Source organism: Perca flavescens, chromosome 16 (genome assembly GCF_004354835.1).
Source record: "Perca flavescens isolate YP-PL-M2 chromosome 16, PFLA_1.0, whole genome shotgun sequence".
Classification (NCBI taxonomy): domain Eukaryota; kingdom Metazoa; phylum Chordata; class Actinopteri; order Perciformes; family Percidae; genus Perca; species Perca flavescens.
The window spans coordinates 30922393-30947137 of NC_041346.1; the positions used below are offsets into that span (position 1 = coordinate 30922393).

The 24745-nt window shown below is 41.0% G+C and overlaps 3 protein-coding genes across 6 annotated transcripts; 2 read left to right on the plus strand and 1 right to left on the minus strand.

Annotated features, from left to right (window-relative positions):
- The first annotated feature begins 1156 nt into the window (after positions 1-1156).
- Positions 1157-5848, plus strand: LOC114570556 (E3 ubiquitin/ISG15 ligase TRIM25-like). Its single transcript, XM_028600884.1, has 2 exons — positions 1157-1763; positions 5770-5848. Exons 1-2 carry the CDS (start codon positions 1195-1197, stop codon positions 5846-5848), a joined length of 648 nt encoding a protein of 215 aa, XP_028456685.1. The 5' UTR covers positions 1157-1194.
- Positions 5849-8540: 2692 nt separating this feature from the next.
- LOC114571254 (E3 ubiquitin/ISG15 ligase TRIM25-like) lies at positions 8541-12630 on the minus strand. 2 transcript variants are annotated; one of them, XM_028602124.1, is made up of 3 exons: positions 12528-12630; positions 12199-12264; positions 8541-10620 (listed from the first exon to the last, which is right to left on the minus strand). In XM_028602124.1, exon 3 carries the CDS (start codon positions 10583-10585, stop codon positions 9053-9055), a length of 1533 nt encoding a protein of 510 aa, XP_028457925.1. In that variant the 5' UTR covers positions 10586-10620; positions 12199-12264; positions 12528-12630; the 3' UTR covers positions 8541-9052. The 2 variants fall into 2 exon arrangements, with proteins under 2 accessions (XP_028457925.1, XP_028457924.1); XM_028602123.1 differs by having other exon boundaries at positions 12199-12584.
- On the plus strand, positions 12585-23612 carry dusp11 (dual specificity phosphatase 11 (RNA/RNP complex 1-interacting)). 3 transcript variants are annotated; one of them, XM_028602126.1, is made up of 10 exons: positions 12586-12790; positions 12878-12956; positions 15921-15996; positions 17772-17903; positions 17993-18116; positions 19335-19395; positions 19524-19570; positions 19657-19732; positions 20796-20927; positions 21675-23612. In XM_028602126.1, exons 2-10 carry the CDS (start codon positions 12919-12921, stop codon positions 22210-22212), a joined length of 1224 nt encoding a protein of 407 aa, XP_028457927.1. In that variant the 5' UTR covers positions 12586-12790; positions 12878-12918; the 3' UTR covers positions 22213-23612. The 3 variants fall into 3 exon arrangements, with proteins under 3 accessions (XP_028457928.1, XP_028457927.1, XP_028457926.1); XM_028602127.1 differs by having other exon boundaries at positions 12585-12956; positions 21678-23612; XM_028602125.1 differs by having other exon boundaries at positions 12587-12956.
- The last annotated feature ends 1133 nt before the right edge of the window (positions 23613-24745 follow it).

Consider the following 24745-nt stretch of genomic DNA (forward strand, 5'->3'; position numbering starts at 1 on the left):
TTTTTACTTTAGTACAAACTGCAGCTGCTCTTACAAAGTATGTACTGTTGCCTGCAGTACAGTCTGCAAACAATAGAGACATCAAACTCTGTGATAACATCTGCTTGAACTTTGAGCCTCTTGCTCAGGTATGCTGCACAGAGGATTGTGGGTCAGAAAAGCACGCTGGCTTGCATACGGCAAAATGCCACTGCATACATTAGGACATATATTTGGCATACTGCATTTGATATACTATGTATTGGGACATATTAAATCTTTTCCTGTCATACTAATAATAGTATGGGCATTGCAACACAGCCAGTATCTCTCTCAAAGCGCTCCTCTTCCAGGAATGAACAAAGCTTGATAACCCCTCCCTCCTCTAAACCAATCACATGGCAGCTGCTTCAGTGCATTTAGGGGTGCTCATCCCACAAATGCAAGTTCCTTACAAATGTGGCATCATTTAAAAGGGGAATAAAATTTCTAATGGTATAGGACTTATTGCCCCGAATCATTGTTACAACAAAGAAATAATCTACCAAACACAAATTTCCTTATTATTTGTGTGTAGTTTATTTAAATCTTAAAAGATAAAACATGAATGTTAGATGGTTTTAAAGCTCAATATGTCTCTATTTCATTACATCATACTCACTGACTACACGTAGAAAGGTATCTCTGGTTGTTTAAAAACACTATATTAATATAATAGATTCAATATTTTAAGAAACTAGGCTGTAGAGCTGACTGTTGTCTCGGAAACTGAAGGCAGCTGCCGACTGCTGTCGCGTGTGGATGACGTCACAACACGTAATCTTACAGGAGACCGAACATCACCACACCTTGGTGGCTGTTGTTACCATGGTACCACGTCAGACAACCCAGCCAACTTTCCTAATGAATTACAGCAAAATCATATCACCATTTTATTAAATATTAAAAATAAAAAAGACATAAAACCCTTTTATGTATTTAATGATTATAATATTATGCACATACACAAAATGCGAACTGTTGCATTAGGACATTTTTTTTTTGTTAGCCTAATCTTACATACTAAATCTTTTCCTAGCATACTTGCACACCTCTTTTAGGAATGAAGCTGAAGTTGATAACCAAACACATGCTGGTTTTAGATCAGAGCTCAGATTAGTTTCACTTCTCAGGAAGTGAGACTCAGACAGTCGTTGTCACTGAGCGAGAGGTGAAATGGCGCAGAAAGGAGTTCAGCTGGACCGGGAAACCTTCTCTTGTTCCATCTGTCTGGATCTACTGAAGGATCCGGTGACTACTCCCTGTGGACACAGCTACTGCATGAACTGTATTAAAAGCCACTGGGATGTAGAGGATGGTAAGTCCAGCTACAGCTGTCCTCAGTGCAGGAAGACGTTCACATCGAGGCCTGTCCTGCTGAAAAGCACCATGTTAGCAGATTTAGTGGAGGAGCTGAAGAAGACTGGACTCCAAGCTGCTCCTGCTGATCACTGCTATGCTGGAGCTGAAGATGTGGCCTGTGATGTCTGCACCGGGAGAAAACTCAAAGCACACAAGTCCTGTCTGCAATGTCTGGCTTCTTTCTGTGAGAAACACCTCCAGCCGCATTATGAATCAGAGACATTCAAGAAACACAAGCTGGTGGAGCCGTCCAAGAAGCTCCAGGAGAACGTCTGCTCTCGTCATGATGAGGTGATGAAGATGTTCTGTCGTACTGATCAGCAGCTTATCTGTTATCTCTGCTCTGTGGAGGAACATAAAGGCCACGACACAATAGTGGCTGTGTCAGAAGTCAGAGATAAGCAGAAAAGGACAAATGTCTCACTGACAGGGACTGAAGTGGATGTTTTACTGCCACAACCAGAGCCCAAGACCAGAGCTGGATTCTTAAAATATTCACGTGAAATCACACTGGATCCAAACACAGCAAACACAAAGCTATTATTATCTGAGGGGAACAGGAGAGCAACAGTAATGAGAGAACATCAGTCTTATTCTAGTCACCCAGACAGATTTACTGGCTGGTGTCAGGTCCTGAGTAGAGAGAGTCTGACTGGATGTTGTTACTGGGAGGTGGAGAGGAGAGGGAGAGGAGTTGATGTATCAGTCTCATACAAGAATATCAGCAGAGCAGGGTGGTCAAATGAATGTGGATTTGGATTCAATGACAAATCGTGGGCATTAGATTGTAACAACAGTTATACATTTTGGTCAAACAATGTCCAAACTCCCGTCTCAGGTCCTTGGTCCTCCAGAGTAGGAGTGTACCTGGATCACAGTGCAGGTATTCTGTCCTTCTACAGCGTCTCTGAAACCATGACTCTCCTCCACAGAGTCCAGACCACATTCACTCAGCCCCTCTATGCTGGACTTTGGATTTATGGTTGTTCTGGAGACTCTGCTGAGTTGTGTAAACTGAAATAGACAGAAGTCATTTAAGGGTTAAATTCTATGTTTTAATTCTTTTACTTATTTCGTCTCCATGTTTGTTACTGAGAGCTGATTGTTGTGTCATTCTATTTTTTCGACGTTTTTCATGTGTTGACACGTTTTTGTTGTTTTTTTCTTACTTTTTTATGCTTTTATAAAAGATTTTGTAGATTTTTTAATGACGTTTTAAACCTGTTGAGATGGTTTTATTTTGTTGCTTTCTTATTCCATCCTGTTTTGTATCTAACTGTTTTAAGAGGATTACTCCTTTTCCCTTCCTGACACCTAAAGAGAGACAGAAACTGTCTGATGGTTCTGGTTCTATAAGTCCCATAACATAGGTAGAAACTGTCTGATGTTTCTGGTTCTATAAGTCCCATAACATAGGTAGAAACTGTCTGATGTTTCTGGTTCTATAAGTCCCATAACATAGGTAGAAACTGTCTGTTTCTGGTTCTATAAGTCCCATAACATAAGTAAAGTTGCTGTGTTGACTGAGGGGAAATTACTCAAAGTTGAAGTTATTTTAAAACCTTCAAAGATGCAGCTCTTTAACTCTTATTTAGTCTTCATGTTTGTTGCTGAGAGCTGATTGGTGTGGCCTTTCTTCACTGCACCGAGATCAACTGTCCATCAAACATTCTGGGCAGTACTTTGACATCTTGTCATTAGTTGTGTAAATGTTTGAGTTTCTTTAGGCGGCGCTCCTTCCTGTGTCTGTTTGAAACATGAAAACTTCTCTGCGCTCTAAATGTTTGATGAATATTTGTATTGATGTATTTGTATGAGGCCTTAGAAATATCTGGGAATTAGAACAAAATGGTGCCAAAAGATATTTTTTGGATGTGCACAAATATGCACCAAAACTGTCTTTAGTGGGAGACATGGGATGGGAATCATGTGAGGCTCGCTGGAAGGTATGTATAGCTCATTTATGGAATTGTTTACTCCATATGGATGCAAATAGGTTGACGATGCAAATATTTCTCTGGGATAAACACATTATTGGTTCATGGTCTAAAGATATATGCATATTGTTTTGTAACTATGGGTTTGGTGAGTCTTTTTTGAATAATAAAAAGCTAAATATTGGTTTGTTTAAAGAATCTGCATTTGCTAAAGACAAAAAGCAACGGGCTGACGATATATGGACTAAGACAAAAATGTGTATTTTTATGATGATTAAACCTGAATATGGCTCAGAGAATCATGTTGTATATAATTAGTCCAAAAGGCAAAGCTCTCTATGTGCTTAGTTGAGATCTGGTGTTTTACCTTTGACTGTTGAAACAGGACGATATGTTATTGTAGAAGAGGAAAAGAGGATCTGTCTGATGTGGTGTGTAAATGATATACAAAATGAGTTCCATTTTCTTTTATACTGTCCTTTTTATTGTGAACAGGTTATGCTTTGTTTTAGTCAGATTCAAACAAATATTGATTTTGTAAATATGGATGATGCTCAAAGAGTGAGACGGCTGTTCACGTGTTATCTTGAGAAATCCTGAGAGAAGAGAAAAAAAAGATTTTTACCGAGATGTTCTCTAGATATTAGTTGTTGTTATTTATGTATTTCTCCACGTTATGTATTTGCGGGACAGGAAGATGTCTGTTAAATAGCGGTGTCTTGTAATCTCATGTGGGATGGGCCAAATGTTTGGCGTGACACAGAAATCAAATCAAACTCAAAGTGTATTTAGTTTCCCTTCCACTGCATGGCTCTGAAGAGAGAAAGCACCAGACCTCCGTTATCCTACACACTTTGTTCTCTTTGTGGACATTTGTAAAGAAATCTAGATCTATATTTATTTGTTGGGCGGACCAAATGTTGTTACCATAAGCATAATCAATAACTCATTCTTCTCTTTTACATAGCTGAGATTCTGGTTCAAACAAAGTGATTGTGTGGATGAAGTGAATGTGTTGATGAAATCATTGAACAAGAGTCTTTGAACAGACTTTACTGATGGGATGTGTGAACAAACTGAAGCTTTACATGATGAATAAACTAACATGAACATGAAGTCTTTTCTTCCTGTCTTCATTCCAGGGTTTCATACAAAGCTGATGGAGAAAATGTGAAACTGATATGAGAGTATAACTGAGGCCCTTTTCCTCCTGAAACACCACAAAGTACAGTGTTCATGTTTAGAGTCAGTCAGTCTCTGTCCTTTCAACTTTCCTCACGAAAACTGCTCCGTCACAGAGAAATGAGCAGAGTTTTCTATCACTTGTTCACAGCATTTAGGTAGTGTGTGTTAGAGCATTTCAATAGTGTATATTTGTGAGTTTAAGTAGTGTGTTGAAATAATGTCAATAGTGTGTATGAGAGCGTTTAAGTAGTGTGTGTGAGAGCATTTCAATAGAGGAACAGTAAAATGTAAGTAACACTTTATTTGCAGAGCCTTTTAAAAAACACGCAGTTACAAAGTTCTTCACACACATGCACATATGAAGAAATAAGAAAATTACAAAATACAAGTTAATATAAAATACTGCATGAATGGGGTGTAGCCGTTTACACAAAGGCTAGTGTAAAAAGTGCAGAGGATCAGTAATTTATCAGTAAAAGAAGGCCTTTGACTAAAAACAGGCTGCGGTCCAGTGTAAACATGCCTCCTGAGAGCCGAGGAAAATTTTGTTTTTCCTAATCAGATTTTTTTGTGATTCCATACCTGTTTAAGGTTAAAAAAAACATCTTACAATTTAATTTTTTTTATTTTTATTCATTTAAAGAATGTCCACTGTAGTGGACAACAGGATCATTTGAGTACGAAAGAAGACAAATTTGGTAGATGTGGAGTCATTATTTACTTGAAGATAGTCCTGATGTCCACTATAATTGACATTCATAAAATGGCAAATTTTTCAAAAGATAAATAATGTAGTTTCTATCAGAATTCAATATATGATTCCTAACACCTTAATGAACAAGAAAATATATGATTATCATAGTAACAAAACCATAGACAAACAATATTTGACTCATCTCTTATCTTTCCATAAAATGTGCTTGTTCCTATGCCGTCCATTTTGGATTGAAAGATAGAGGCGGTTCCCGGCCTCCCAGCCAATCAAATAACACATCACTGAAAAGCCCAGGATGTCCTCTGTACAGTACAGCAGGAATTAAGAGACTTGCACAAAAGATTCCAAGGAGAGGAATGAAACTCAAATGTCCACTACAGTGGACATAAGTCAATGGGCTGGGTCTCAGGAGGTTAAAGGTGTTGTCAGGGTGGAGGATAAATACTTATAAATCATGGCTATAAAGTATATATTTTTCTTTAATTCTGTCTGTAAATGTAGGACTCTTTCCCTGAAGTGGTAATGACTGTAAAACCCTGTTTTTATGTTCAGCAGCCACCTGAGGGAGACGTGCAGAGAGATTGCACAGTGTCGTTTCCCAGCACAGAAGGAAAAGGACGAAGTTACGTAACACTGCGAGACGTGAACACACGTGATCCTTCGACATGTAACAGCCTGCAGTGGGAAGTCCATATATGGTCGGACAGGTGTGTCTGCAGGTTCACAGCTGTGCTGGGAGGGGTTGATCTGCAGAGACAGAGACACACAGAGACAGACGGAGACATAACATTGGTCAGAGACACAGAATTTCATGTCTTGATAGAAATGGAAAAGCTACTTGGGGTAAAATGACAGATGGACCCAATGTCTCTTATTCTTGGTCTCACTGCTAGATATGTAGTGTTAAAAACCAGAGACTCTTCTGTATTCTTACCTATGCAGCTAGGAAGAATCTATTATTGCAGTAGATTAGTGATAAACAGCCAACTGTTAAGAGCTGGCATAAAGTGGTGTTTGATTTAGTACCTCTGAATACCTGACATGTGTGATACATTCCAAATCAAACCAATTTTATAAAGTTTGGGAACCATATCTGAATTATTTGGACCCCAATTGTCAATGATATTATGTTACAGGGATTTTTCTGAACAGTCATTAGAGAGAGTACTTTGCTGCATAAGTTTTCTTTCTTTATTCATTCATTTTTATTGTATGTGTGTAGCTGAGCCCATTTTGTTTTTATTTTGGTGTTGTGTTTTTGGATGTGTGTGTGTCTGTTCCTCAGATCCTGAACAGGACTTCCTGCTGCAGCTGAAGAGACCTCACGTTCTGCCTGACGAGACGCCTCACACACACACTCTGCTACTGCAGCAGCCCACACACACACACACACACACACACACACACACACACTCACTCACTCACTCACTCACTCACTCACTCACTCACTCAATCACTCACATGCACACACTCACACACACACTCTGCTACTGCAGCAGCCCACACACACACACACACACACACACACACACACACACACTCACTCACTCACTCACTCACTCACTCAATCACTCACTCAATCACTCACATGCACACACTCACACACACACTCTGCTACTGCAGCAGCCCACACACACACACACACACTCACTCACTCAATCACTCAATCACTCACTCAATCATTCTCACGCACACTCTGCTACTGCAGCAGACCGACCGCACACACACACACACACACACACACACAGCACCGCTCGCACCTGTCCCAGCCACACACCATCTCCCACCTGACACACACAGGTGAGGTGAGGTGAGATGTTTTACCTCTTATTTTAAAGCATCTTATAACTAAAAGCACTCTATGAATAATTCCTGAAACTGGCTGATATAGAGGATTTATGATACTTTTGTACTACATCAGGTCAGTCACACTCAGACACTTAATAGCAAGCTTAGCATCTGGCCATGCTAACATGTAACACTGCTTTAATCTATTACGTTAAAAATAACGTATACGCGAATCCCAAAATGAAAATCAAATACCTACCCAACAAGTCGATAACCCTATAGTCTGATATTTGGATCCAGCCCTACTTCTTACCAGTAAATACTGTATATGACCCTTATAGGAGCCCCAGACCCCCCCGGTCTTCCTGTTGACCATCCACTTGTTTTCCTTCGGGTCAAAATTTAATATAAATAAACCTAACTTAAATGGCATTATACCTCATTTTTTTAAGTTTAAAAAAACAGAAATTATGAATTATTTTGACTATTAGTTAAGGGTGTTGAGTGGATCACAGACTGGTTTATGTCAAAGTTTAGTCAGGACACTGTTTTAAAACACTTCTTTTTCAAATGCTGTAAAATTTAATAAAAAAAAAACAAATTCAATGGAAGTAATGATTAATTTTACCTGTAAAGAATGTTGTCAGGGTTCCATACAACGTTCATGCATGCATCCAGGTTATTTTGGGGCAATTTGGTTGAAAGAAACCCATATTTGTGATATAAAAAAGCTTTTAAAAGGGGTCAAATTTGACCTGAGGAAAACACAAGGGTTTTTTGTACACATAGTGGTGTGTTCTTTATATGATGACAGGTTTTTATATCTCCTTGCTTACAGTTTTTGTAATACATGATAATATATTAAACTGTAACATCAGTATCATGGCCTAAACTGTGTCTATACACAGCCCTAACACCGTGGTATTTTCAAATCGGGGACCATACACCCCTTTTTAACTTTGAGCCCCTGCCCCTTCACAGGTCTCTGCACGGCTCTGCTGTTTCTCTAATACCTCAAACAATCATTACATCCCATGAGCTGCTTTTTGCAATGCAAATGTTGTTCACTGCTCCAGTAAATAGGACGGACCTTAGATACGACCAGGCAATGGGGAGAGGGAGTGAGTGAACAATGATGGTCACATCAGAGGGGAATATCACCCATAATGCTTTGCAGTTACGCCCTTGTGGCTTTTGGCAATGTATGCGGTTACGTAATATTAAGGGCTGACGGGTGGGGGAGAGGAACTACTAATGAAACAGTTAGTTTTAGTTTAATATTTATTGACTCAGTGCAGAGAGGAAATGTTGGCTGTAGAAAGCAACAAGTGATAGAAAACTCTGCTCATTTCTCTGTGACGGAGCAGTTTTCGTGAGGAGAGTTGAAAGGACAGAGACCGACTGACTCTAAACATGAACACTGTACTTTGTGGTGTTTCAGGAGGAAAAGGGCCTCAGTTATACTCTCATATCAGTTTCACATTTTCTCCGTCAGCTTTGTCTGAAACCCTGGAATGAAGACAGGAAGAAAAGACTTTGTTCATGTTAGTTTATTCACCATGTAAAGCTTCAGTTTGTTCACACATCCCATCAGTAAAGTCTGTTCAAAGACTCTTGTTCAATGATTTCATCAACACATTCACTTCATCCACACAATCACTTTGTTTGAACCAGAATCTCAGCTATGTAAAAGAGAAGAATGAGTTATTGATTATGATTATGATAACAACATTTGGTCCGCCAAACAAATATATGTAAATCTAGATGAACCGGGCCCATGCTCGCATCCTTAACCCACCACTGCCCCTTAATGTGTGTGTAACGGAGAATGTTTTTCTTATTTTTTAGAAAAGCAAATACATGTCAACTAAAAATGTTGATAAACGCAAAATAATAAAATAAAGCTACAAAAATGTGTAAACACATAAAAAAATAGCGTCTAAAAAATAGAATGTCACAAGAATCAGCTCTCAGCAACAAACATGGAGACTAAATAAGTCAAAGAGTTAAAACACAGAATTTAACCCTTAAATGACTTCTGCCTATTTCAGTTTAGACACAACTCAGCAGAGACTCCAGACTCCTTTTCACAATACCAAACCCTTAGTCCAGCATAGAGGGGCCGAGTGAATGTGGTCTGGACTCTGTGGAGGAGAGTCATGGTTTCACAGACGCTGTAGAAGGACAGAATACCTGCACTGTGATCCAGGTACACTCCTACTCTGGAGGACACGGGACCTGAGACGGGAGCATGGACTCTGTCGGAAAAAAATACAGAACTGCTGTCGATACAATCTAACGCCCAAGATTTGTCATTGAATCCAAATCCAGAGTCATACAAGTCCCACCCTTGCACCCGTGCTCTTCTCATAGTCTTGTATGCAACTGCTATATAAACTCTTCCTCTCCCTCTCCTCTCCACCTCCCAGTAACAACGTCCAGTCAGACTCTCTCTACTCAGGACCTGAGACGTGTTAGTGAATCTGTCTGGGTGACTAGAATAAGACTGAGGTTGTCCTATGTATGTTGCTTTCCTGTTCCCTTTAGATAATAACACATTTTTATTTGCCGTGTTTGGATCCAGTGTGATTTCACGTGAATATTTTAAGAATTCAGCTCTGGTCTTGGGCTCTGGTTGTGTATATGTCCTCTTCGCTTCTGATTGGATGAGTGGAGACAGTGAGGGGTAGTTGTGTAGAAACTGGGTGTGATCTTCTGTGTGTGAGAGCTTCTTCAGCTCAGCGTCTTTCCTCTTCAGCTCAGTGATCTCCTGCTCCAGCTTCTCCTGAAGCTCTCTGACTCGACTCTCTTCACTTTTCTGCTGGGATCTGACCTGCTGCTTCACATCAGAGCTTCTTTTCTCCAGGAGACGGATCATCTCAGTGAAGATCTTCTTGCTGTACTCTGCATCCTGTTGAAGCACTTCCACTTCTTCCTCTCTGTACTGGATGCTCTGCTGGATGTTTTGTCGACTCCCCTCGAGCTCTCTCTGCCTCTCAGTCCTTTCTGCTGCAGCTGAGACTGTGTCGTGGCCTTTATGTTCCTCCACAGAGCAGAGATAACAGATAAGCTGCTGATCAGTACGACAGAACATCTTCATCACCTCATCATGACGAGAGCAGACGTTCTCCTGGAGCTTCTTGGACGGCTCCACCAGCTTGTGTTTCTTAAACTGAGCTACATCATAATGAGGCTGAAGGTGTTTCTCACAGAAAGAGACCAGACAGATCAGACAGGACTTGTGTGCTTTGAGTTTTCTCCCGGTGCAGACATCACAGGCCACATCTTCAGCTCCAGCATAGCAGTGATCAGCAGGAGCAGCTTGGAGTCCAGTCTTCTTCAGCTCCTCCACTAAATCTGCTAACATGGAGTTTTTCAGCAGGACAGGCCTCGGTGTGAACATCTTCCTGCACTGAGGACAGCTGTAGCTGTAGTTACGATCCTCTTCATCCCAGTGGCTTTTAATACAGTCCATGCAGTAGCTGTGTCCACAGGAAGTAGTCACCGGATCCTTCAGTAGATCCAGACAGATGGAACAAGAGAAGGTTTCCAGGTCCAGCTGAACTCCTTTCTGCGCCATTTCACCTCTCGCTCAGTGACAACGACTGTGTGTCTCTGTGTGTCATAAAAACAGGGTTTTACAGTCATTACCACTTCAGGGAAAGAGTCGTACATTTACAGACACAATTAAAGAAAAATAAATACTTTATATCCATGATTTATCAGTATTTATCCTCCACCCTGACGACACCTTTAAGCATGTTCACACTGGACCGCAGCCTGCTTTAAGTCTTCTTTTACTGATAAATGACTGATCCTCTGTACTTTTTACACTAGCCTTCGTGTAAACTAGGGGTGGGAGAAAAATTGCTACAGCATAGTATCGCAATATTTTCCGTGGCAATACTGTATCGATACACAGACGGCAAGTATTGATCTTTTATTATATATGTGTTGGTCAGTTTGTCTGCGTGACAATCCCATTTTGCAGCAATAACATTGAAGTGAGATGAAGAAACAGAGAAATGTATATTTTTAGATGAAACAGATGTCGACAAAGGTTCCTTTTGAGGACATCATTTAAAATTGGGAGAAATTTGAAGTTAGAAAAAAGGTTATAAATTGCAATATAATCACAGAATATTGCAATATCTTTAAAATCGCAATAACATCGTATCGTGATATGTGATATATCGTATATATATACAGTATATATATATATATATATATATATATATATATATATACACGCCTATATTTGAATATTAAATGCTAAAATGCAGCGTGTTATATGTACTACACTAGTCACGTTGTAGGGTCTTTATGAGGATTCAGTGGTCCTATAAGAGGTCTCTCTGGAGGGGACAGGTGTTGTGTCTCTGTCTCTTCTTTTTTATGTTTATTGGTTTTCATTTTTATAATAAGTACAAAATGGATCCATGAAATATAGCACGCAACTGTAGTAGAGGTGGACAGGGTATGGAAACAACTTCAGCTGACGGTTTTCTAAAATGTATTTGCTCTGCAGAAGACAATATCACATTAACTGGCTTCTGGTCTACTGTTTCCTACTATCTCCCCTCTGCTCCTCAGCAATACAAGACGGTACTGTCTCAGAGTGATCTCATTTTCTACCATACATACATAACAATTACATTAAAGAATAGTATCTAGGGCTGTGCTCGATTGAAGAAATTCTTAGTCGACTAACACTCATTCAATCGTATCGACTAATCGATTAGTTGATTTAATCGACAAATCTGTAAATCTGAGTTTCTCCGCAAAGAGTCATGCAAAAGCACCCCTTTAATTCTTGTGTTTACCAGAGATGTGCTCCTATGTTTCTTGGAAATAAGTCATTCAGCATGAAAAAAGCATCAAACATGACTAATGGACTAAAGAGATCTAAGCTGACTAAGACCAAAACGACAGATTAGTTGACTAATCGACTAAGAGGGAGCAGCCCTAATAGTATCTCAATCAACTCTTAATGTGCACATTGCTAGCCAACAGCAGCAATTAGAACAGACTGGGGAAACCTTACTTGAATTATAACAATATATGTGAAAAACATGAGAAACTATGTTTTATACTTTCTAACAGTTTCAGTGGGTAAAGTTAAACAGCCCGTGGGTTTGGGTGACTGCACAGACAACAACGAGAATATAACGTCGAACAAAGAGCTCCACATACCTGCAGAAGACAATCTCACATGAATGGCTTCTGGTCTACTGTCTCCTACTGTCCGCTTCTCTGCTCCTAAACATGAAATAACAGAGTTTACCCTCTCAACATGGACTGGAGAGCCTCCTCCGTTATTTACATCACACAGGAACAGCAAGAAAACGGCGCGAAAAGAAAAAGAGGTAAACAAAGCAGCGTTACAACTTATATTTAACCGTAAAAACGTCGCAACACAGCTAGTTAATGTCGGAGTAACTTCGAGACAATATATATTGAAGGGTCACAACACAACTTTCAAAGAAAACAATAAAATAGGGCAGAAGGATTTCACACGCGACCTTCCTCAGCATCACAAGACGGTGTTGTGAGGAGCTACGGCAACTCAGGAGGGACAATAGAGGCGGAGTGCAGAACATCTCCGCAGGAAACGTCACCGTTACGTCATCCACACGCGACTGCAGTTTACGTCTATGGGCACACCGGAGGGCGGCAGCTGCCTTCAGTTTCCGAGACAACAGTCGGCTAGTTTCTTAAAATATGGAAACTACTATAGTAATGTAGTGTTTTTAAATGACCAGAGATACCTCTCTACTTGAAGTCAGTGAGTATAAAGTAAAGGAATAAAGAAATCTTGAGCTTTAAAAGCGGCTGGAGCTACACGTGGTAACGTTCATGTTTGGTCTGTTAGGATTTAAATAGTTAGATTAAAGACAGAAGGAGACTTTTAACATGTCCCGGTACAACAAGAAAAACGGCATCCCCGACAGGTAAGCATCGCTTTTAACGTTGTGTGTTCACAACATGTCCCTAATGTTTGTTTTTGTTGTTGTTATAATAACGTTAAATATATGTTTTGGTTCTCTGTCTGTGTGAGCTAGCTAACGTTACATGTTAACTCTACACCCGCGTGTTATGCTGAGTCATGTACTGTCATATAGTTTGTAGTTGTGTGTGTGTGTGTGTGTGTGTGTGTGTGTGTGTGTGTGTGTGTGTGTGTGTGTTACTGTGCTAATAATAAGTAATGTAGGTTATACGTGCAGTTTAGTGTCCCAAATTCCCCATACAATGTCCTTAATTAATTATGAACCTGCTAAACTAGCTGTGCTACCCTAACCTTAACCATAACCTTAAAGGAACACGCCGACTTATTGGGACTTTATCTTATTCACTGTAACCCCCAGAGTTAGACTAGTTCATACATACCCTTCTCATCTCCGTGCGTGCTGTAACACTGTCTGACGGTTCCAGCATTAGCTTAGCCTAGCACAGATCCTGCAGGTAACTGGTTCCAACTAGCCTACTGCTCCCAATTGTGACAAAAGTGACAAACTAACTCCAACATGTTCCTATTTACATGTTGTGATTTGTAGAGTCACAGCGTGTACAAAAAACAACGTAACATGAGACACAGCCATCTTCTAACAGTAAACAAACCAGGATCTATATTCTCAGACAGGCTTGCTGCGAGCATATCACTCCGCCCAAGTACTATATTCTTCCGCCTGAGAATATAGTTCCTGGTTTGTTTACTGTTAGAAGACGGCTGTGTCTCATGTTACGTTGTTTTTTGTACACGCTGTGACTCTATAAATCACAACATGTAAATAGGAACATGTTGGTGTTATTTTGTCACTTATTCGGAGCAGTAGGATTACTGGAACCAGTCACCTGCATGTTCTGTGCTGGCCTGATGCCGCTGGAGCCGTCAGACAGCATTACAGCACGCACGAAGATGAGAAGGGTATGTATGGACGTGTCTAACTCTGGGGGTTACGGTGAATAAGATAAATTCCCAATAAGTCGGCGTGTTCCTTTAACCTGTCTCAAATAAGACCCTCATCATTTGGGACACTAAACTGCACGTAAGCCGTAATGTAGTGTCATGCAGAAGACTAGGTGTCACCTACTGGGATCCTTCTAAAAAAAACTAATACACTATTCAATATCAGACACACAGGTCCATACCAGTATAAAATATATCAGACACAGGTCCATACCAGTATAAAATATATCAGACACACAGGTCCATACCAGTATAAAATATATCAGACACACAGGTCCATACCAGTATAAAATATATCAGACACACAGGTCCATACCAGTATAAAATATATCAGACACACAGGTCCATACCAGTATAAAATATATCACACACAGGTCCATACCAGTATAAAATATATCAGACACAGGTCCATACCAGTATAAAATATATCAGACACACAGGTCCATACCAGTATAAAATATATCAGACACACAGGTCCATACCAGTATAAAATATATCAGACACAGGTCCATACCAGTATAAAATATATCAGACACACAGGTCCATACCAGTATAAAATATATCAGACACAGGTCCATACCAGTATAAAATATATCAGACACACAGGTCCATACCAGTATAAAATATATCAGACACACAGGTCCATACCAGTATAAAATATATCAGACACACAGGTCCATACCAGTATAAAATATATCAGACACACAGGTCCATACCAGTATAAAATATATCAGACACACAGGTCCATACCAGTATAAAATATATCACACACAGGTCCATACCAGTATAAAATATATCAGACACACGGGTCCATACCAGTATAAAATATATCACACACAGGTCCATACCAGTATAAAATATATCAGACACACAGGTCCATACCAGTATAAAATATATCACACACAGGTCCATACCAGTATAAAATATATCACATACAGGTCCATACCAGTATAAAATATATCAGACACACAGGCCCATACCAGTATAAAATATATCACACACAGGTCCATACCAGTATGAAATATATCACACACAGGTCCATACCAGTATGAAATATATCACACACAGGTCCATACCAGTATAAAATATATCACACACAGGTCCATACCAGTATAAAATATATCACACACAGGCCCATACCAGTATAAAATATATCACACACAGGTCCATACCAGTATAAAATATATCACACACAGGCCCATACCAGTATAAAATATATCACACACAGGCCCATACCAGTATAAAATATATCACACACAGGTCCATACCAGTATAAAATATATCACACACAGGTCCATACCAGTATAAAATATATCAGACACACAGGTCCATACCAGTATAAAATATATCAGACACACAACAACACAAACGGAACAAAAAACTTCTATACATTGAAGTTCATAAGTGATTAAAGCACACAAACCTAGTGTACAGTTGTGAAGTGTGTGATACGGTTTGTGTGTGTTATACTGTGTGTGTGTGTGTGTGTTACTGTTTGTGTGTGTTATTGTTTGTGATACTGTGTGTGTGTTACTGTTTGTGTGTGTGTGTTACTGTTTGTGTGTGTGTGTGTGAGATACTGTGTGTGTGTGTGAGATACTGTGTGTGTGTGTGAGATACTGTGTGTGTGTGTGAGATACTGTGTGTGTGTGTGTGTGTGTGAGATACTGTGTGTGTGTGAGATACTGTGTGTGTGTGTGTGAGATACTGTGTGTGTGTGTGTGTGTGTGTGAGAGATACTGTGTGTGTGTGTGTGTGTGAGATACTGTGTGTGTGTGTGTGTGTGTGTGAGATACTGTGTGTGTGTGTGTGTGTGTGTGTGTGAGAGATACTGTGTGTGTGTATGTACAACTGATCCCTTTCTCCAGGAAACCTTCCCCAGTGAAAGCTATGGTCAGTGCCAGCCTGTGTTTGTCTGAGTAACCCTGAGGTGTGTTCCTGTCAACAGATGGCTGGATTACAGAGCTGTTGGGAAGAGGCTCCCCGGGACGCGGTTCATCGCCTTCAAAGTGCCTCTGAAACAGGTCAGGAGTTACAGATGGACACAGCAGCTTCTGTTTAACCCTCGTGTTGTCTTCCTGTCCCCCATCAACAACTTGTCCTTCTGGGTACAAAGTGGTTTTGTTGCTATTTTACCTTTCTTTATTCATAGTCCGTGAACCTAATTTAAACAGCATTATACCTATTTTTTTTGTTTAAAACAAAAGTTAATGAAGTTTTGATTTATATTTCACTAATTGTTCAAATGAGAGGATGCTGAGTGAATCACAGACTTGTTTATTAGGGGTGCAACGGTACACAGAAGTCCCGGTTCGGTTCATATTTCAGTTCCGAAGGCAATTTTTTTATTGTGCATGATGTCTCAGGTTGTACCACCTAGTGTCCTACAGTCTCTCCCCCGAGCTAGCTGTCTCAGGCTGTACTACCTAGTGTCCCACAGTCTCCCCCTGAGCTAGCTGCAACAGCCTGAAGTATGTAAAGTAAGATGTAAACAGTAAACAATAAGTACCCCAAATCATCTCCAGACTCTCATCTGGAACTTGTAAACAAAATAAGACTATCGGCGATAAAACTAAACTAAAATACAGCATCTCTCAGTCCCTCCAGGATTTCACGATTTCGAGATCGTACCAAATTTGGTGCGACTCTAATTTGACCAATAACCTGAAGTTTCCAGCGACTTCAACCAAGCCCAGCAGTCCCACGTGCACTCTGAGAGCCACTGACCCAGCGGGAGTGAGAACAGGGCGATCATTTCCTTGTTTCTGATGTGAAGACGAGACGCGTGCAACTCGCACATCTCGCACATCTCACACTTACCGACGAAACGTACAGCGAAAGACGGCGCAATACATTTCAGACCATCCTGCCAACCTGTATGCATTTCAACATCAGCGTACGCTAGGGCTGGGCGATATGGAGAAAATCAAATATCACGATATTTTTGACCAAATACCTCGATATCGATACCGCAACGATATTGTAGTGTTGACGATTGGTGCTTTCACAAAATATTTACACAATGACATTTTTGATGAATAATCACCAGTAATGTGGATATAACCACTAAGTGGCAAATAATAGAACAGTTACAACAGTCTGGTAAGTTCAGAAAATGACATTACGTTACTGTAATGCAGCCTTTAAAACCAGGAAAAGACACCACTTAAGCCACATTACGATATTACGATATCCAAAATCTAAGACAATATCTAGTCACATGTCACGATATCGATATAATATCGATATATTGCCCAGCTCTAGCGTACGCTCTAACGATTTTTCACTCTGAAAGTCGCTGAAGCGGCTGCAGTTTCAATCCGGTCGGTTCTCTTTAGCGGGCGGGGCTGCAGCTCAGTTCCCCCCGCGACTGATACACACACACACACACACACACACACACACACACACACACACACACACACACACACAAAACACACACGGTGGATGCAGGAAAAACCGGAGATAAGACGTACAGGATGACCTAAATTGAGGACAGCTACGCTTGTTATTGTAAGTGCAATGATAAGTTAAAGTCCAATAAGTACTTTTATTAAACCGTCTGAATGTGTGTCCCAGGCCAAGATAGGAAATAAACTAACATTGTAAAGATCAACAAGCCACCGACAGTCACAGATATGGTCAAATTGGATTCATCAATAAATTATTATTAGTGTGATTTAAAAAAAAAAAAAAAAACACAAATGCTTGATCAAGGGCCCGGCCCGATCATAGCGGCATCAAATCTCGGGCTCGGGCACATAATCTAAACTCTAACGTCTGCGTGTTTCTCTTTCAGTCGTTGAACCGGAAGCTTCCGTGTTGCGATGTGTTCGGTCCGTGGGAGCTGCTGGACGCTCTGAGCAAAGACGAGCAGCGGCTGGGTCTGATCATCGACCTGACGTTCACCACGCGCTACTACACGCTACAGGTAACGGGCTCAGTTTGGAATACCGAACCAGACTTTCTTTTTTTTTGAAGAGAAGCGGAGTGAAAGCTGCCGTTGTTTTGTGCGTGCAGGACATCCCAGACTCGCTGCTGTTTGTGAAGATCTTCACAGCCGGACACGAGGTCCCCAGCGACGAGACCATCCTGAGCTTCAAACGCGCCGTACGCAGGTTTCTACGGGAGAACGCCGACAACGGTGAGAGATACGCCGGGGCTGAGCACGTCATCGCGATGACCCGGGCCATTTGCTGCGTAGTCATCCCCCATCTCTCTCTCCCACCTTTCCTTTCCAGTCTATCCACTGTCACTCTAAAATAAAGGGAAAAAAGCCCCAAACAATAAGTAAAAACAGTAAAAAGTTATTATTACATTATAAATAAACCGCAATCTAAAACCTTTCTGCATAGAAAAAAACATTAGTAAAATAATAACGTTGCTTCTTCACCGCGAGGAGAAAAAAACCTTTCCCGTCACAGCTGTAGACATTTGTTCACAATGGCTACGTTCAGACCACAGCCCTTCATTCTCAATCGCGATTTTCTTTCAGATCCGATTTTTTTTGACTGACTGTTAACATTATTTTTTTTAAATGAGGCCCGCATCAGACTCAAGTACTGGCCAAGGCCTGAAAGTGACCCGCATGCGCAAACGAGTAAAGCTGCAGACACAGATGGCAGAATGGGAACAGGATGTTAAACCTTACATCCACGAAGTCGGCCGCTATGGCCATGTTTGCATCAAAGCCTGGCGCTGGTCCCTCTAGAGTGACGTCAAAGTCTCATGAATACCGATCTGACTGTCCAGACTCAGGTCACGTTTTTTTGAAATATCCGACCTGTAATGGATTTGGACCACATATGAAAGTGGCCCAAATCGGAAGTGGAAAAGATCAGATGCCATGTGACTTGGGCTGTTCACACTGTCATGAAAAAATCTGTTATGAGATATATATATATATATATATATATATATATATATATATATATATATATATATATATATATATATATATATATTCTTTGCAAATTCAGCCTCTTTTTTTTTTTTTTTCCTTATGCAACAGTTATTTTGTATGTATATATTTGTTTGTTTGTGTATGTATGCACCTTTCACTAAGGCATATTCCACATACATAAGTTTACTTATTGTGGGATTAAACCCTTTTCTGATTCTGATTACTTAAACCAAAGTGTAAAAACTTAAAAATGATTTCTACCGTTGCTTTAGTCGGACACATTTCTCTGTTTCCAGTCTTTGTGCTAAGCTAAGCTAACCAGTTAACTAGGAACGGTTTCATTATTATTTTGCTGTTGCTCTAAACAGACAGATGTATCATCAGTTTATCATTTTGTCTCAGGAGGAGGGCCAAGAAACTGAACCTCAGTGTGAACCTTGTCTGTGTTTTCCGTTCCAGACGAGCTGATAGGAGTCCACTGCACGCACGGGCTGAACCGCACCGGCTACCTGATCTGCAGGTGTGTACAGTGTGAAGCATCCACACACTCCCAGTGGTGAACTGTGTTTTAAAGTGTCGGGTATAAATGTATGGACCGTAAACCAGGCTTCACCGTGTTTAACCGCCGTGCCTGTGTCTGACCTGCAGGTACCTGATCGACGTGGACGGGATGGATCCTAAAGAGGCGGTCGAGTGTGAGTGCTGATGTTCTAGTTTCTTCTTGTGTTTGGCTCCTTTCAGAACCAAAGTAAAAGCATCTCAAATCTGGTTTTGTTTTCAGTGTTCAACTCGTCGCGGGGCCACGACGTGGAGAGACAGAACTATCTGGACGATCTACAACGGGGGCCGAAGAGGAGGTGATTATACCTCAATTACTTCCAGAGTGCTGACTTTTGTTTACGGTTATGTTTGCACTTTGCACAACAACATGTCCTATTCATAGGGTCACTTCTCTATTTTTCAACCTGGACTCTGTTTTCCCGTGTTTCTGTGTCTACGTGACTGATGAAAACAACAAGCTTTTGAAATTGGTCCAGTATTAAGCAAAAAGAACACTTAAAGTTCTGTTTTTGCTGCTGACAGGCTCGGATTATTATTCTAAGTGTCTGACAACATTATGGGATGGATCCTTACAGAGATAGACCTTTTAGTTAAAGAGTAAGATCCTTTTAGTTTAACATGAAACAACCCCGAAATCCCCATCACCAAACTCCACCAGACTCCATGTAAATAATCAGGACTTTTAGCGTGTATAGAGTCAGTATATCTCCACCAGACTCCATGTAAATAATCAGGACTTTTAGCGTGTATAGAGTCAGTATATCTCCACCAGACTCCATGTAAATAATCAGGACTTTTAGCGTGTATAGAGCCAGCATATCTCCACCAGACTCCATGTAAATAATCAGGACTTTTAGCGTGTATAGAGCCAGCATATCTCCACATGTAAATGAGTGAATTAAGGGTTTATTTCAACCAAACCAGAGTGGTGATTGTTGGAACAGTGGAAAGATGAACCAAGACGGCTTTTGATAGTTTTATTTAGTTTCTGTCCACTTAGAATGAAGTGTGTTTTACGATGATAAAAGTCCTGATTATTTACATGGAGTCTGGTGGAGTTTGGTGATGGTGATTTTGGGGTTGTTTCTTGTTAAACTAAAAGGATCTTACTCTTTAACTTAAAGGTCTATCTCTGTAGGGATCCTTTCCATAATGTTATCAGACACTTCGAATAATAATCATTTGGGCTCATTTGAATACAATGTGACAAAATGTTAACCTCACCAACACCCCAACATTGTGGGAAGTGACCGTACATACAGTACATCATAACTGTCACACACACACCCCTACAGTGTGCTGTAGTTTGATTGTCCGGTATGTTTATTGATCCGTCCCTTTGTGATGTGATTTCAACAGTAACGTGGGGATGGAGGAGTCTGAGCAGGAGCCAATGAGAGGCCTCGCCGCCCATCGGCCGAGTTACGCCGGTTCAGACTCTGACAGCCGAGACGAGAGGCAGCCGCGCTTTAATGACTCCCGGCACCAAAGGTAAGGAGGAGAAACGCCACCTCAGAAGAGCGGCAAAACAAAAACGCTCCACCAGCGCCTACAGTATGTTGGTATTTCTGTTTATTTTGATGTCATTTCCTTTTGAGTATCCAAGCGTTTGAGTATCTTCAAACGCTTCATATCCATAAAATCAGTACAACCTGATCTAAAAGGTTACATGAGTCAATACGCCAGAATAGTTAATAAGCAATAAGTATTGAAATTGGGTCATAAATAAAAAATAAATGCAAAATTGGACATGTTCAGTCAAATTTTACTAAATAATTACACAAAACATATTGATCAAAAAGATTTCTAATTGTAAAAACAGAGACAACATATTTCTCAACCCTGTTGTCTCTGGGTATTTCTCAACCCAGAGACAACATATTTCTCACGTTAACTCCTCCTTTCAATGGCATTCTTTAATTGAACAACCCTGTCGGCTTCATCCTCCGCAATAAGTGTAGCACAGCCCTTGCACAACTAACATATTGCCCAACCCAAATAGCCTGTGTATTGCACAACCTTGTTTGTGTTAATCCAAATAAATCTACTAAACACAGTTGGACCCGTGATCATTATCAACAAGCGCATCTGGCAAGTTAGTTATTCCCCTACTCAGCCTCTCGGCGGCTAAAAGTTGAGTTTAAGATTGTCGCCTACACTTATCTTCATTTTTTTTTTTTTTTTTTTTTTTACTATAATAACCCCGGTTCTAACGTTGTCTGTCTTTCTCTCTGTCAGCAGATCTTTCTCTCCGAGGGAAACCAACCAGCGCTCGCCCCACAACCGCCTTCCACCCGGCGGCCGCGGCCTTCTTCCCAGTCCGCCTTTACTGCCTCCATGGGCGGCGCCTCCACGCGCGGCGCCTCTCGACCCGTACCGGTGGACGGCCCCTCACGTTGACAGCTCGTGGAGGAGACCGCCTCGCTCAGACGAGTCCAGAAATCATCCACCTGAGGAGACGAGGTCCCGATACAGTCCATCAGAAGAGAGCCGGTCCAGATATCTTCCACCGACCGAGGCAAGATCTAGATATTCTGTACCGAAAGAGACCGGATCCAGGTATCTCCCCCCGACCCAGACAGGATCCACATATCCGCCACGGACCGAGAGCCGGTCCAGACATCCCCCACCGGAGCGGGGGAGGAGGCCGCCGTCCCGCCTGCCGGAGGACAGACGGAGAGATCCCGCGCCTCCTCCGTCCCTCCCTCGTTACTCCGCACGCTGGGCCAATGATACCAAGGGCCACGAGAGGAGGAGTGGGCCGCCCCCAGAATGAGACACCCCTCCTCCACGCAAACACACAGACACAGAGTCAACACGTTCGACGACTACTAGAGTATCGCCGGACGCGGAGATCCGCTGCGTTATTAACGCTGTGCTGTTTGGTTTACAGCTTCATCAGACTTCTCTAGGGGTACATGAATGGGAAATTCTGAATTCAGTTCTTCTGCTGTGATTATTCTACATGCTCCGAGAGAGGCAAAGGGTTTCCAAATTCAAGCTTAGGTTCTAGGGGTGTCACGATTTAGATTTTAAACCGAAAAACTAAAATTAGCTGTCCATTTCGAAATCAAAAGCGGGATCGGCGATTCCCCTGGTATATTTTTCTCTCTTTATTTTCGCCTACTTCGCATAACAAACTGTGTTTTTTTCTTTTCGTAGCTTACCAACTGGTAAGCTACTCAACGGTAGTGAGTAGTATTACAGACAGATGTCTTAAAAGCTGGGCTGGGAGTTTCACCGGAGGCTGAGATCCGTTACCAACGGTGGGATGTTCGGTTTACAGCTGAGAGCGCCACTGCACAGACTTCTTTCATCGATGGGACATTCTGAATGAAATTCTCCTGCTGGGATTAGTCTGCGTGTTTGAAGAAGCATGTTTTTTTTTCCCAGTTAAGAATCAGGTTCTAAAGGTGTCCCGATTTGGATTCATATCGCAAGTCGATTGAAATGAGCTTTCCATGTCGTCTATCGAAATCAGACGCAGGATCGGCGACTGCCCTAGTATATTTTTTTCTCTCTCTCCACCCCCAACTACTTGCGCACGTTTGAAGAAAAAACAGACACTGTTTGCTGCTGGTAGCATGCAGCTAAAGACACTTTTTTTTTTTTTTAAATTGAATGGAATCGTGACACCCCTAATAGGTTTACATGTTTTTAAAATGTATTGAAAGAGATTTTGGTTGTTGGATTATATTAATGGATCGGTTTCAGCTCAAAAGACCCTTTTTTTACTGTTTATTTCTCCCCAGCCTGCGGGTGTTGCAGTTGTTTGGACAGCCGGCTCTACGGCGCAGCATCTCACTGCGTACGAGAGTGAAAATTAGAGTGTCTGAAAATTAATTGACTGGAGACAAAGATCAAAAGCTCCGATGGAAACTAATGTGTGGAGCAGCCAAAGTCGCTGTGCAGCTCCTAAAGTTCCCACCTTTGAATTCCCTCTCTGTGTTTCCTGGCCGAGCTGCAAACAAAAAGAGGGAATTTGTAAAAAAAAAAAAAGAAGAAAAAGACACAAAGCTCAAAGATCTCTACGTGCCTTGTTGTGTGATGAATGCCGATTCAACTCTGCAGAGAGAAGAACTGTTGACATGTTCATGTCACGTTTTATTTAGTTTTTATTGGCCTCATATTTTATGTATTTTATTTCCCCCACTAAAGAGGCTTCTTCTCTTTTTACTCTTCTTGTCAGATTTGATTCTCCTCCATGCAATCAGAGCTTCAACAAATGATTGTTTTCATTATTGAGTCATCTGTTGATTATTTTCTCGATTAATGGCTTAGTTGCTCTTACTATAAAATGGCAGAAAATGTTAAAAAAACATCAGTTTCCCAGAGTTTTTAAAATGTCCTATGAGTCAAAGATATTTACCTTCATAAGGACTCAAATATTAAGCAGATGTTTGCATCTGGGACCAGAGTGTAATGTCCAACAGTTTTGCTTAAAAATGTACTTTTCAATTAACCGTTTGACAATTATTGACTATTAATTCATTTTCTCCCACTGGACTAGAATGCTGATCGGTCCAACAGGCATTAAGATATTTTATGTAGCCTAATATGCACGTGTTTCGTTGTCACAGCTATATAAACAAATTTCCGCACACAGGAAAACGGATGTTAGGGTAATATTTTAAATTTATTTTAATCACAAAAACGAACCTTTGCATCAAGTGAAACAGGCCCATTGGCTATCTACATAATAAGCTGTTTTAAATTAAAAATGTTCAATGCCTTATCGCTACCCTGACAAGCCAGCCCCACATCCAGATGTTGGGTCTGGGAACTCCCCATTGGTCAGGGCTCAATCCGAGGGGGCGGGATAAACGGTTGTCTTTCACATTCTCTCTGCACGCAATAGGATAGCTCTACAACCAACCAGAGCAACGCTAGTTGATAGATTCAACTTTAAATTCTGAGCACATCTTCCTTTTTTAAGAATGACTTCTGTGCCGTTCTTTGTTCTTTTCTCAAAGAAAAGCTGAACTCCAAGTCTCCCAGAAGACCTCTGTTCTCCAGCAGCAGCCATCTTCTTTGTCTTCAAGTAGCGGGGAATTCACGCGGAACCGCCGCAACTCTGCCGTCATTTTTGGTTTTGGTTTGGTTTATTTATGGATATAGAAAGACAACAAGGGGATCCAAGGGATAACATGTAAAAGTGAAAAACACTTTTTTTCCAACATGGTCCTTGATGTAACAGAACATGACATACAAGACATGCAAACACATACAGTCCTAAGATTAAAACAATAAAAAAATAAAACTACACATCAAAAAACCAGCTAAATCACCATGACCTACCAAACAATAAA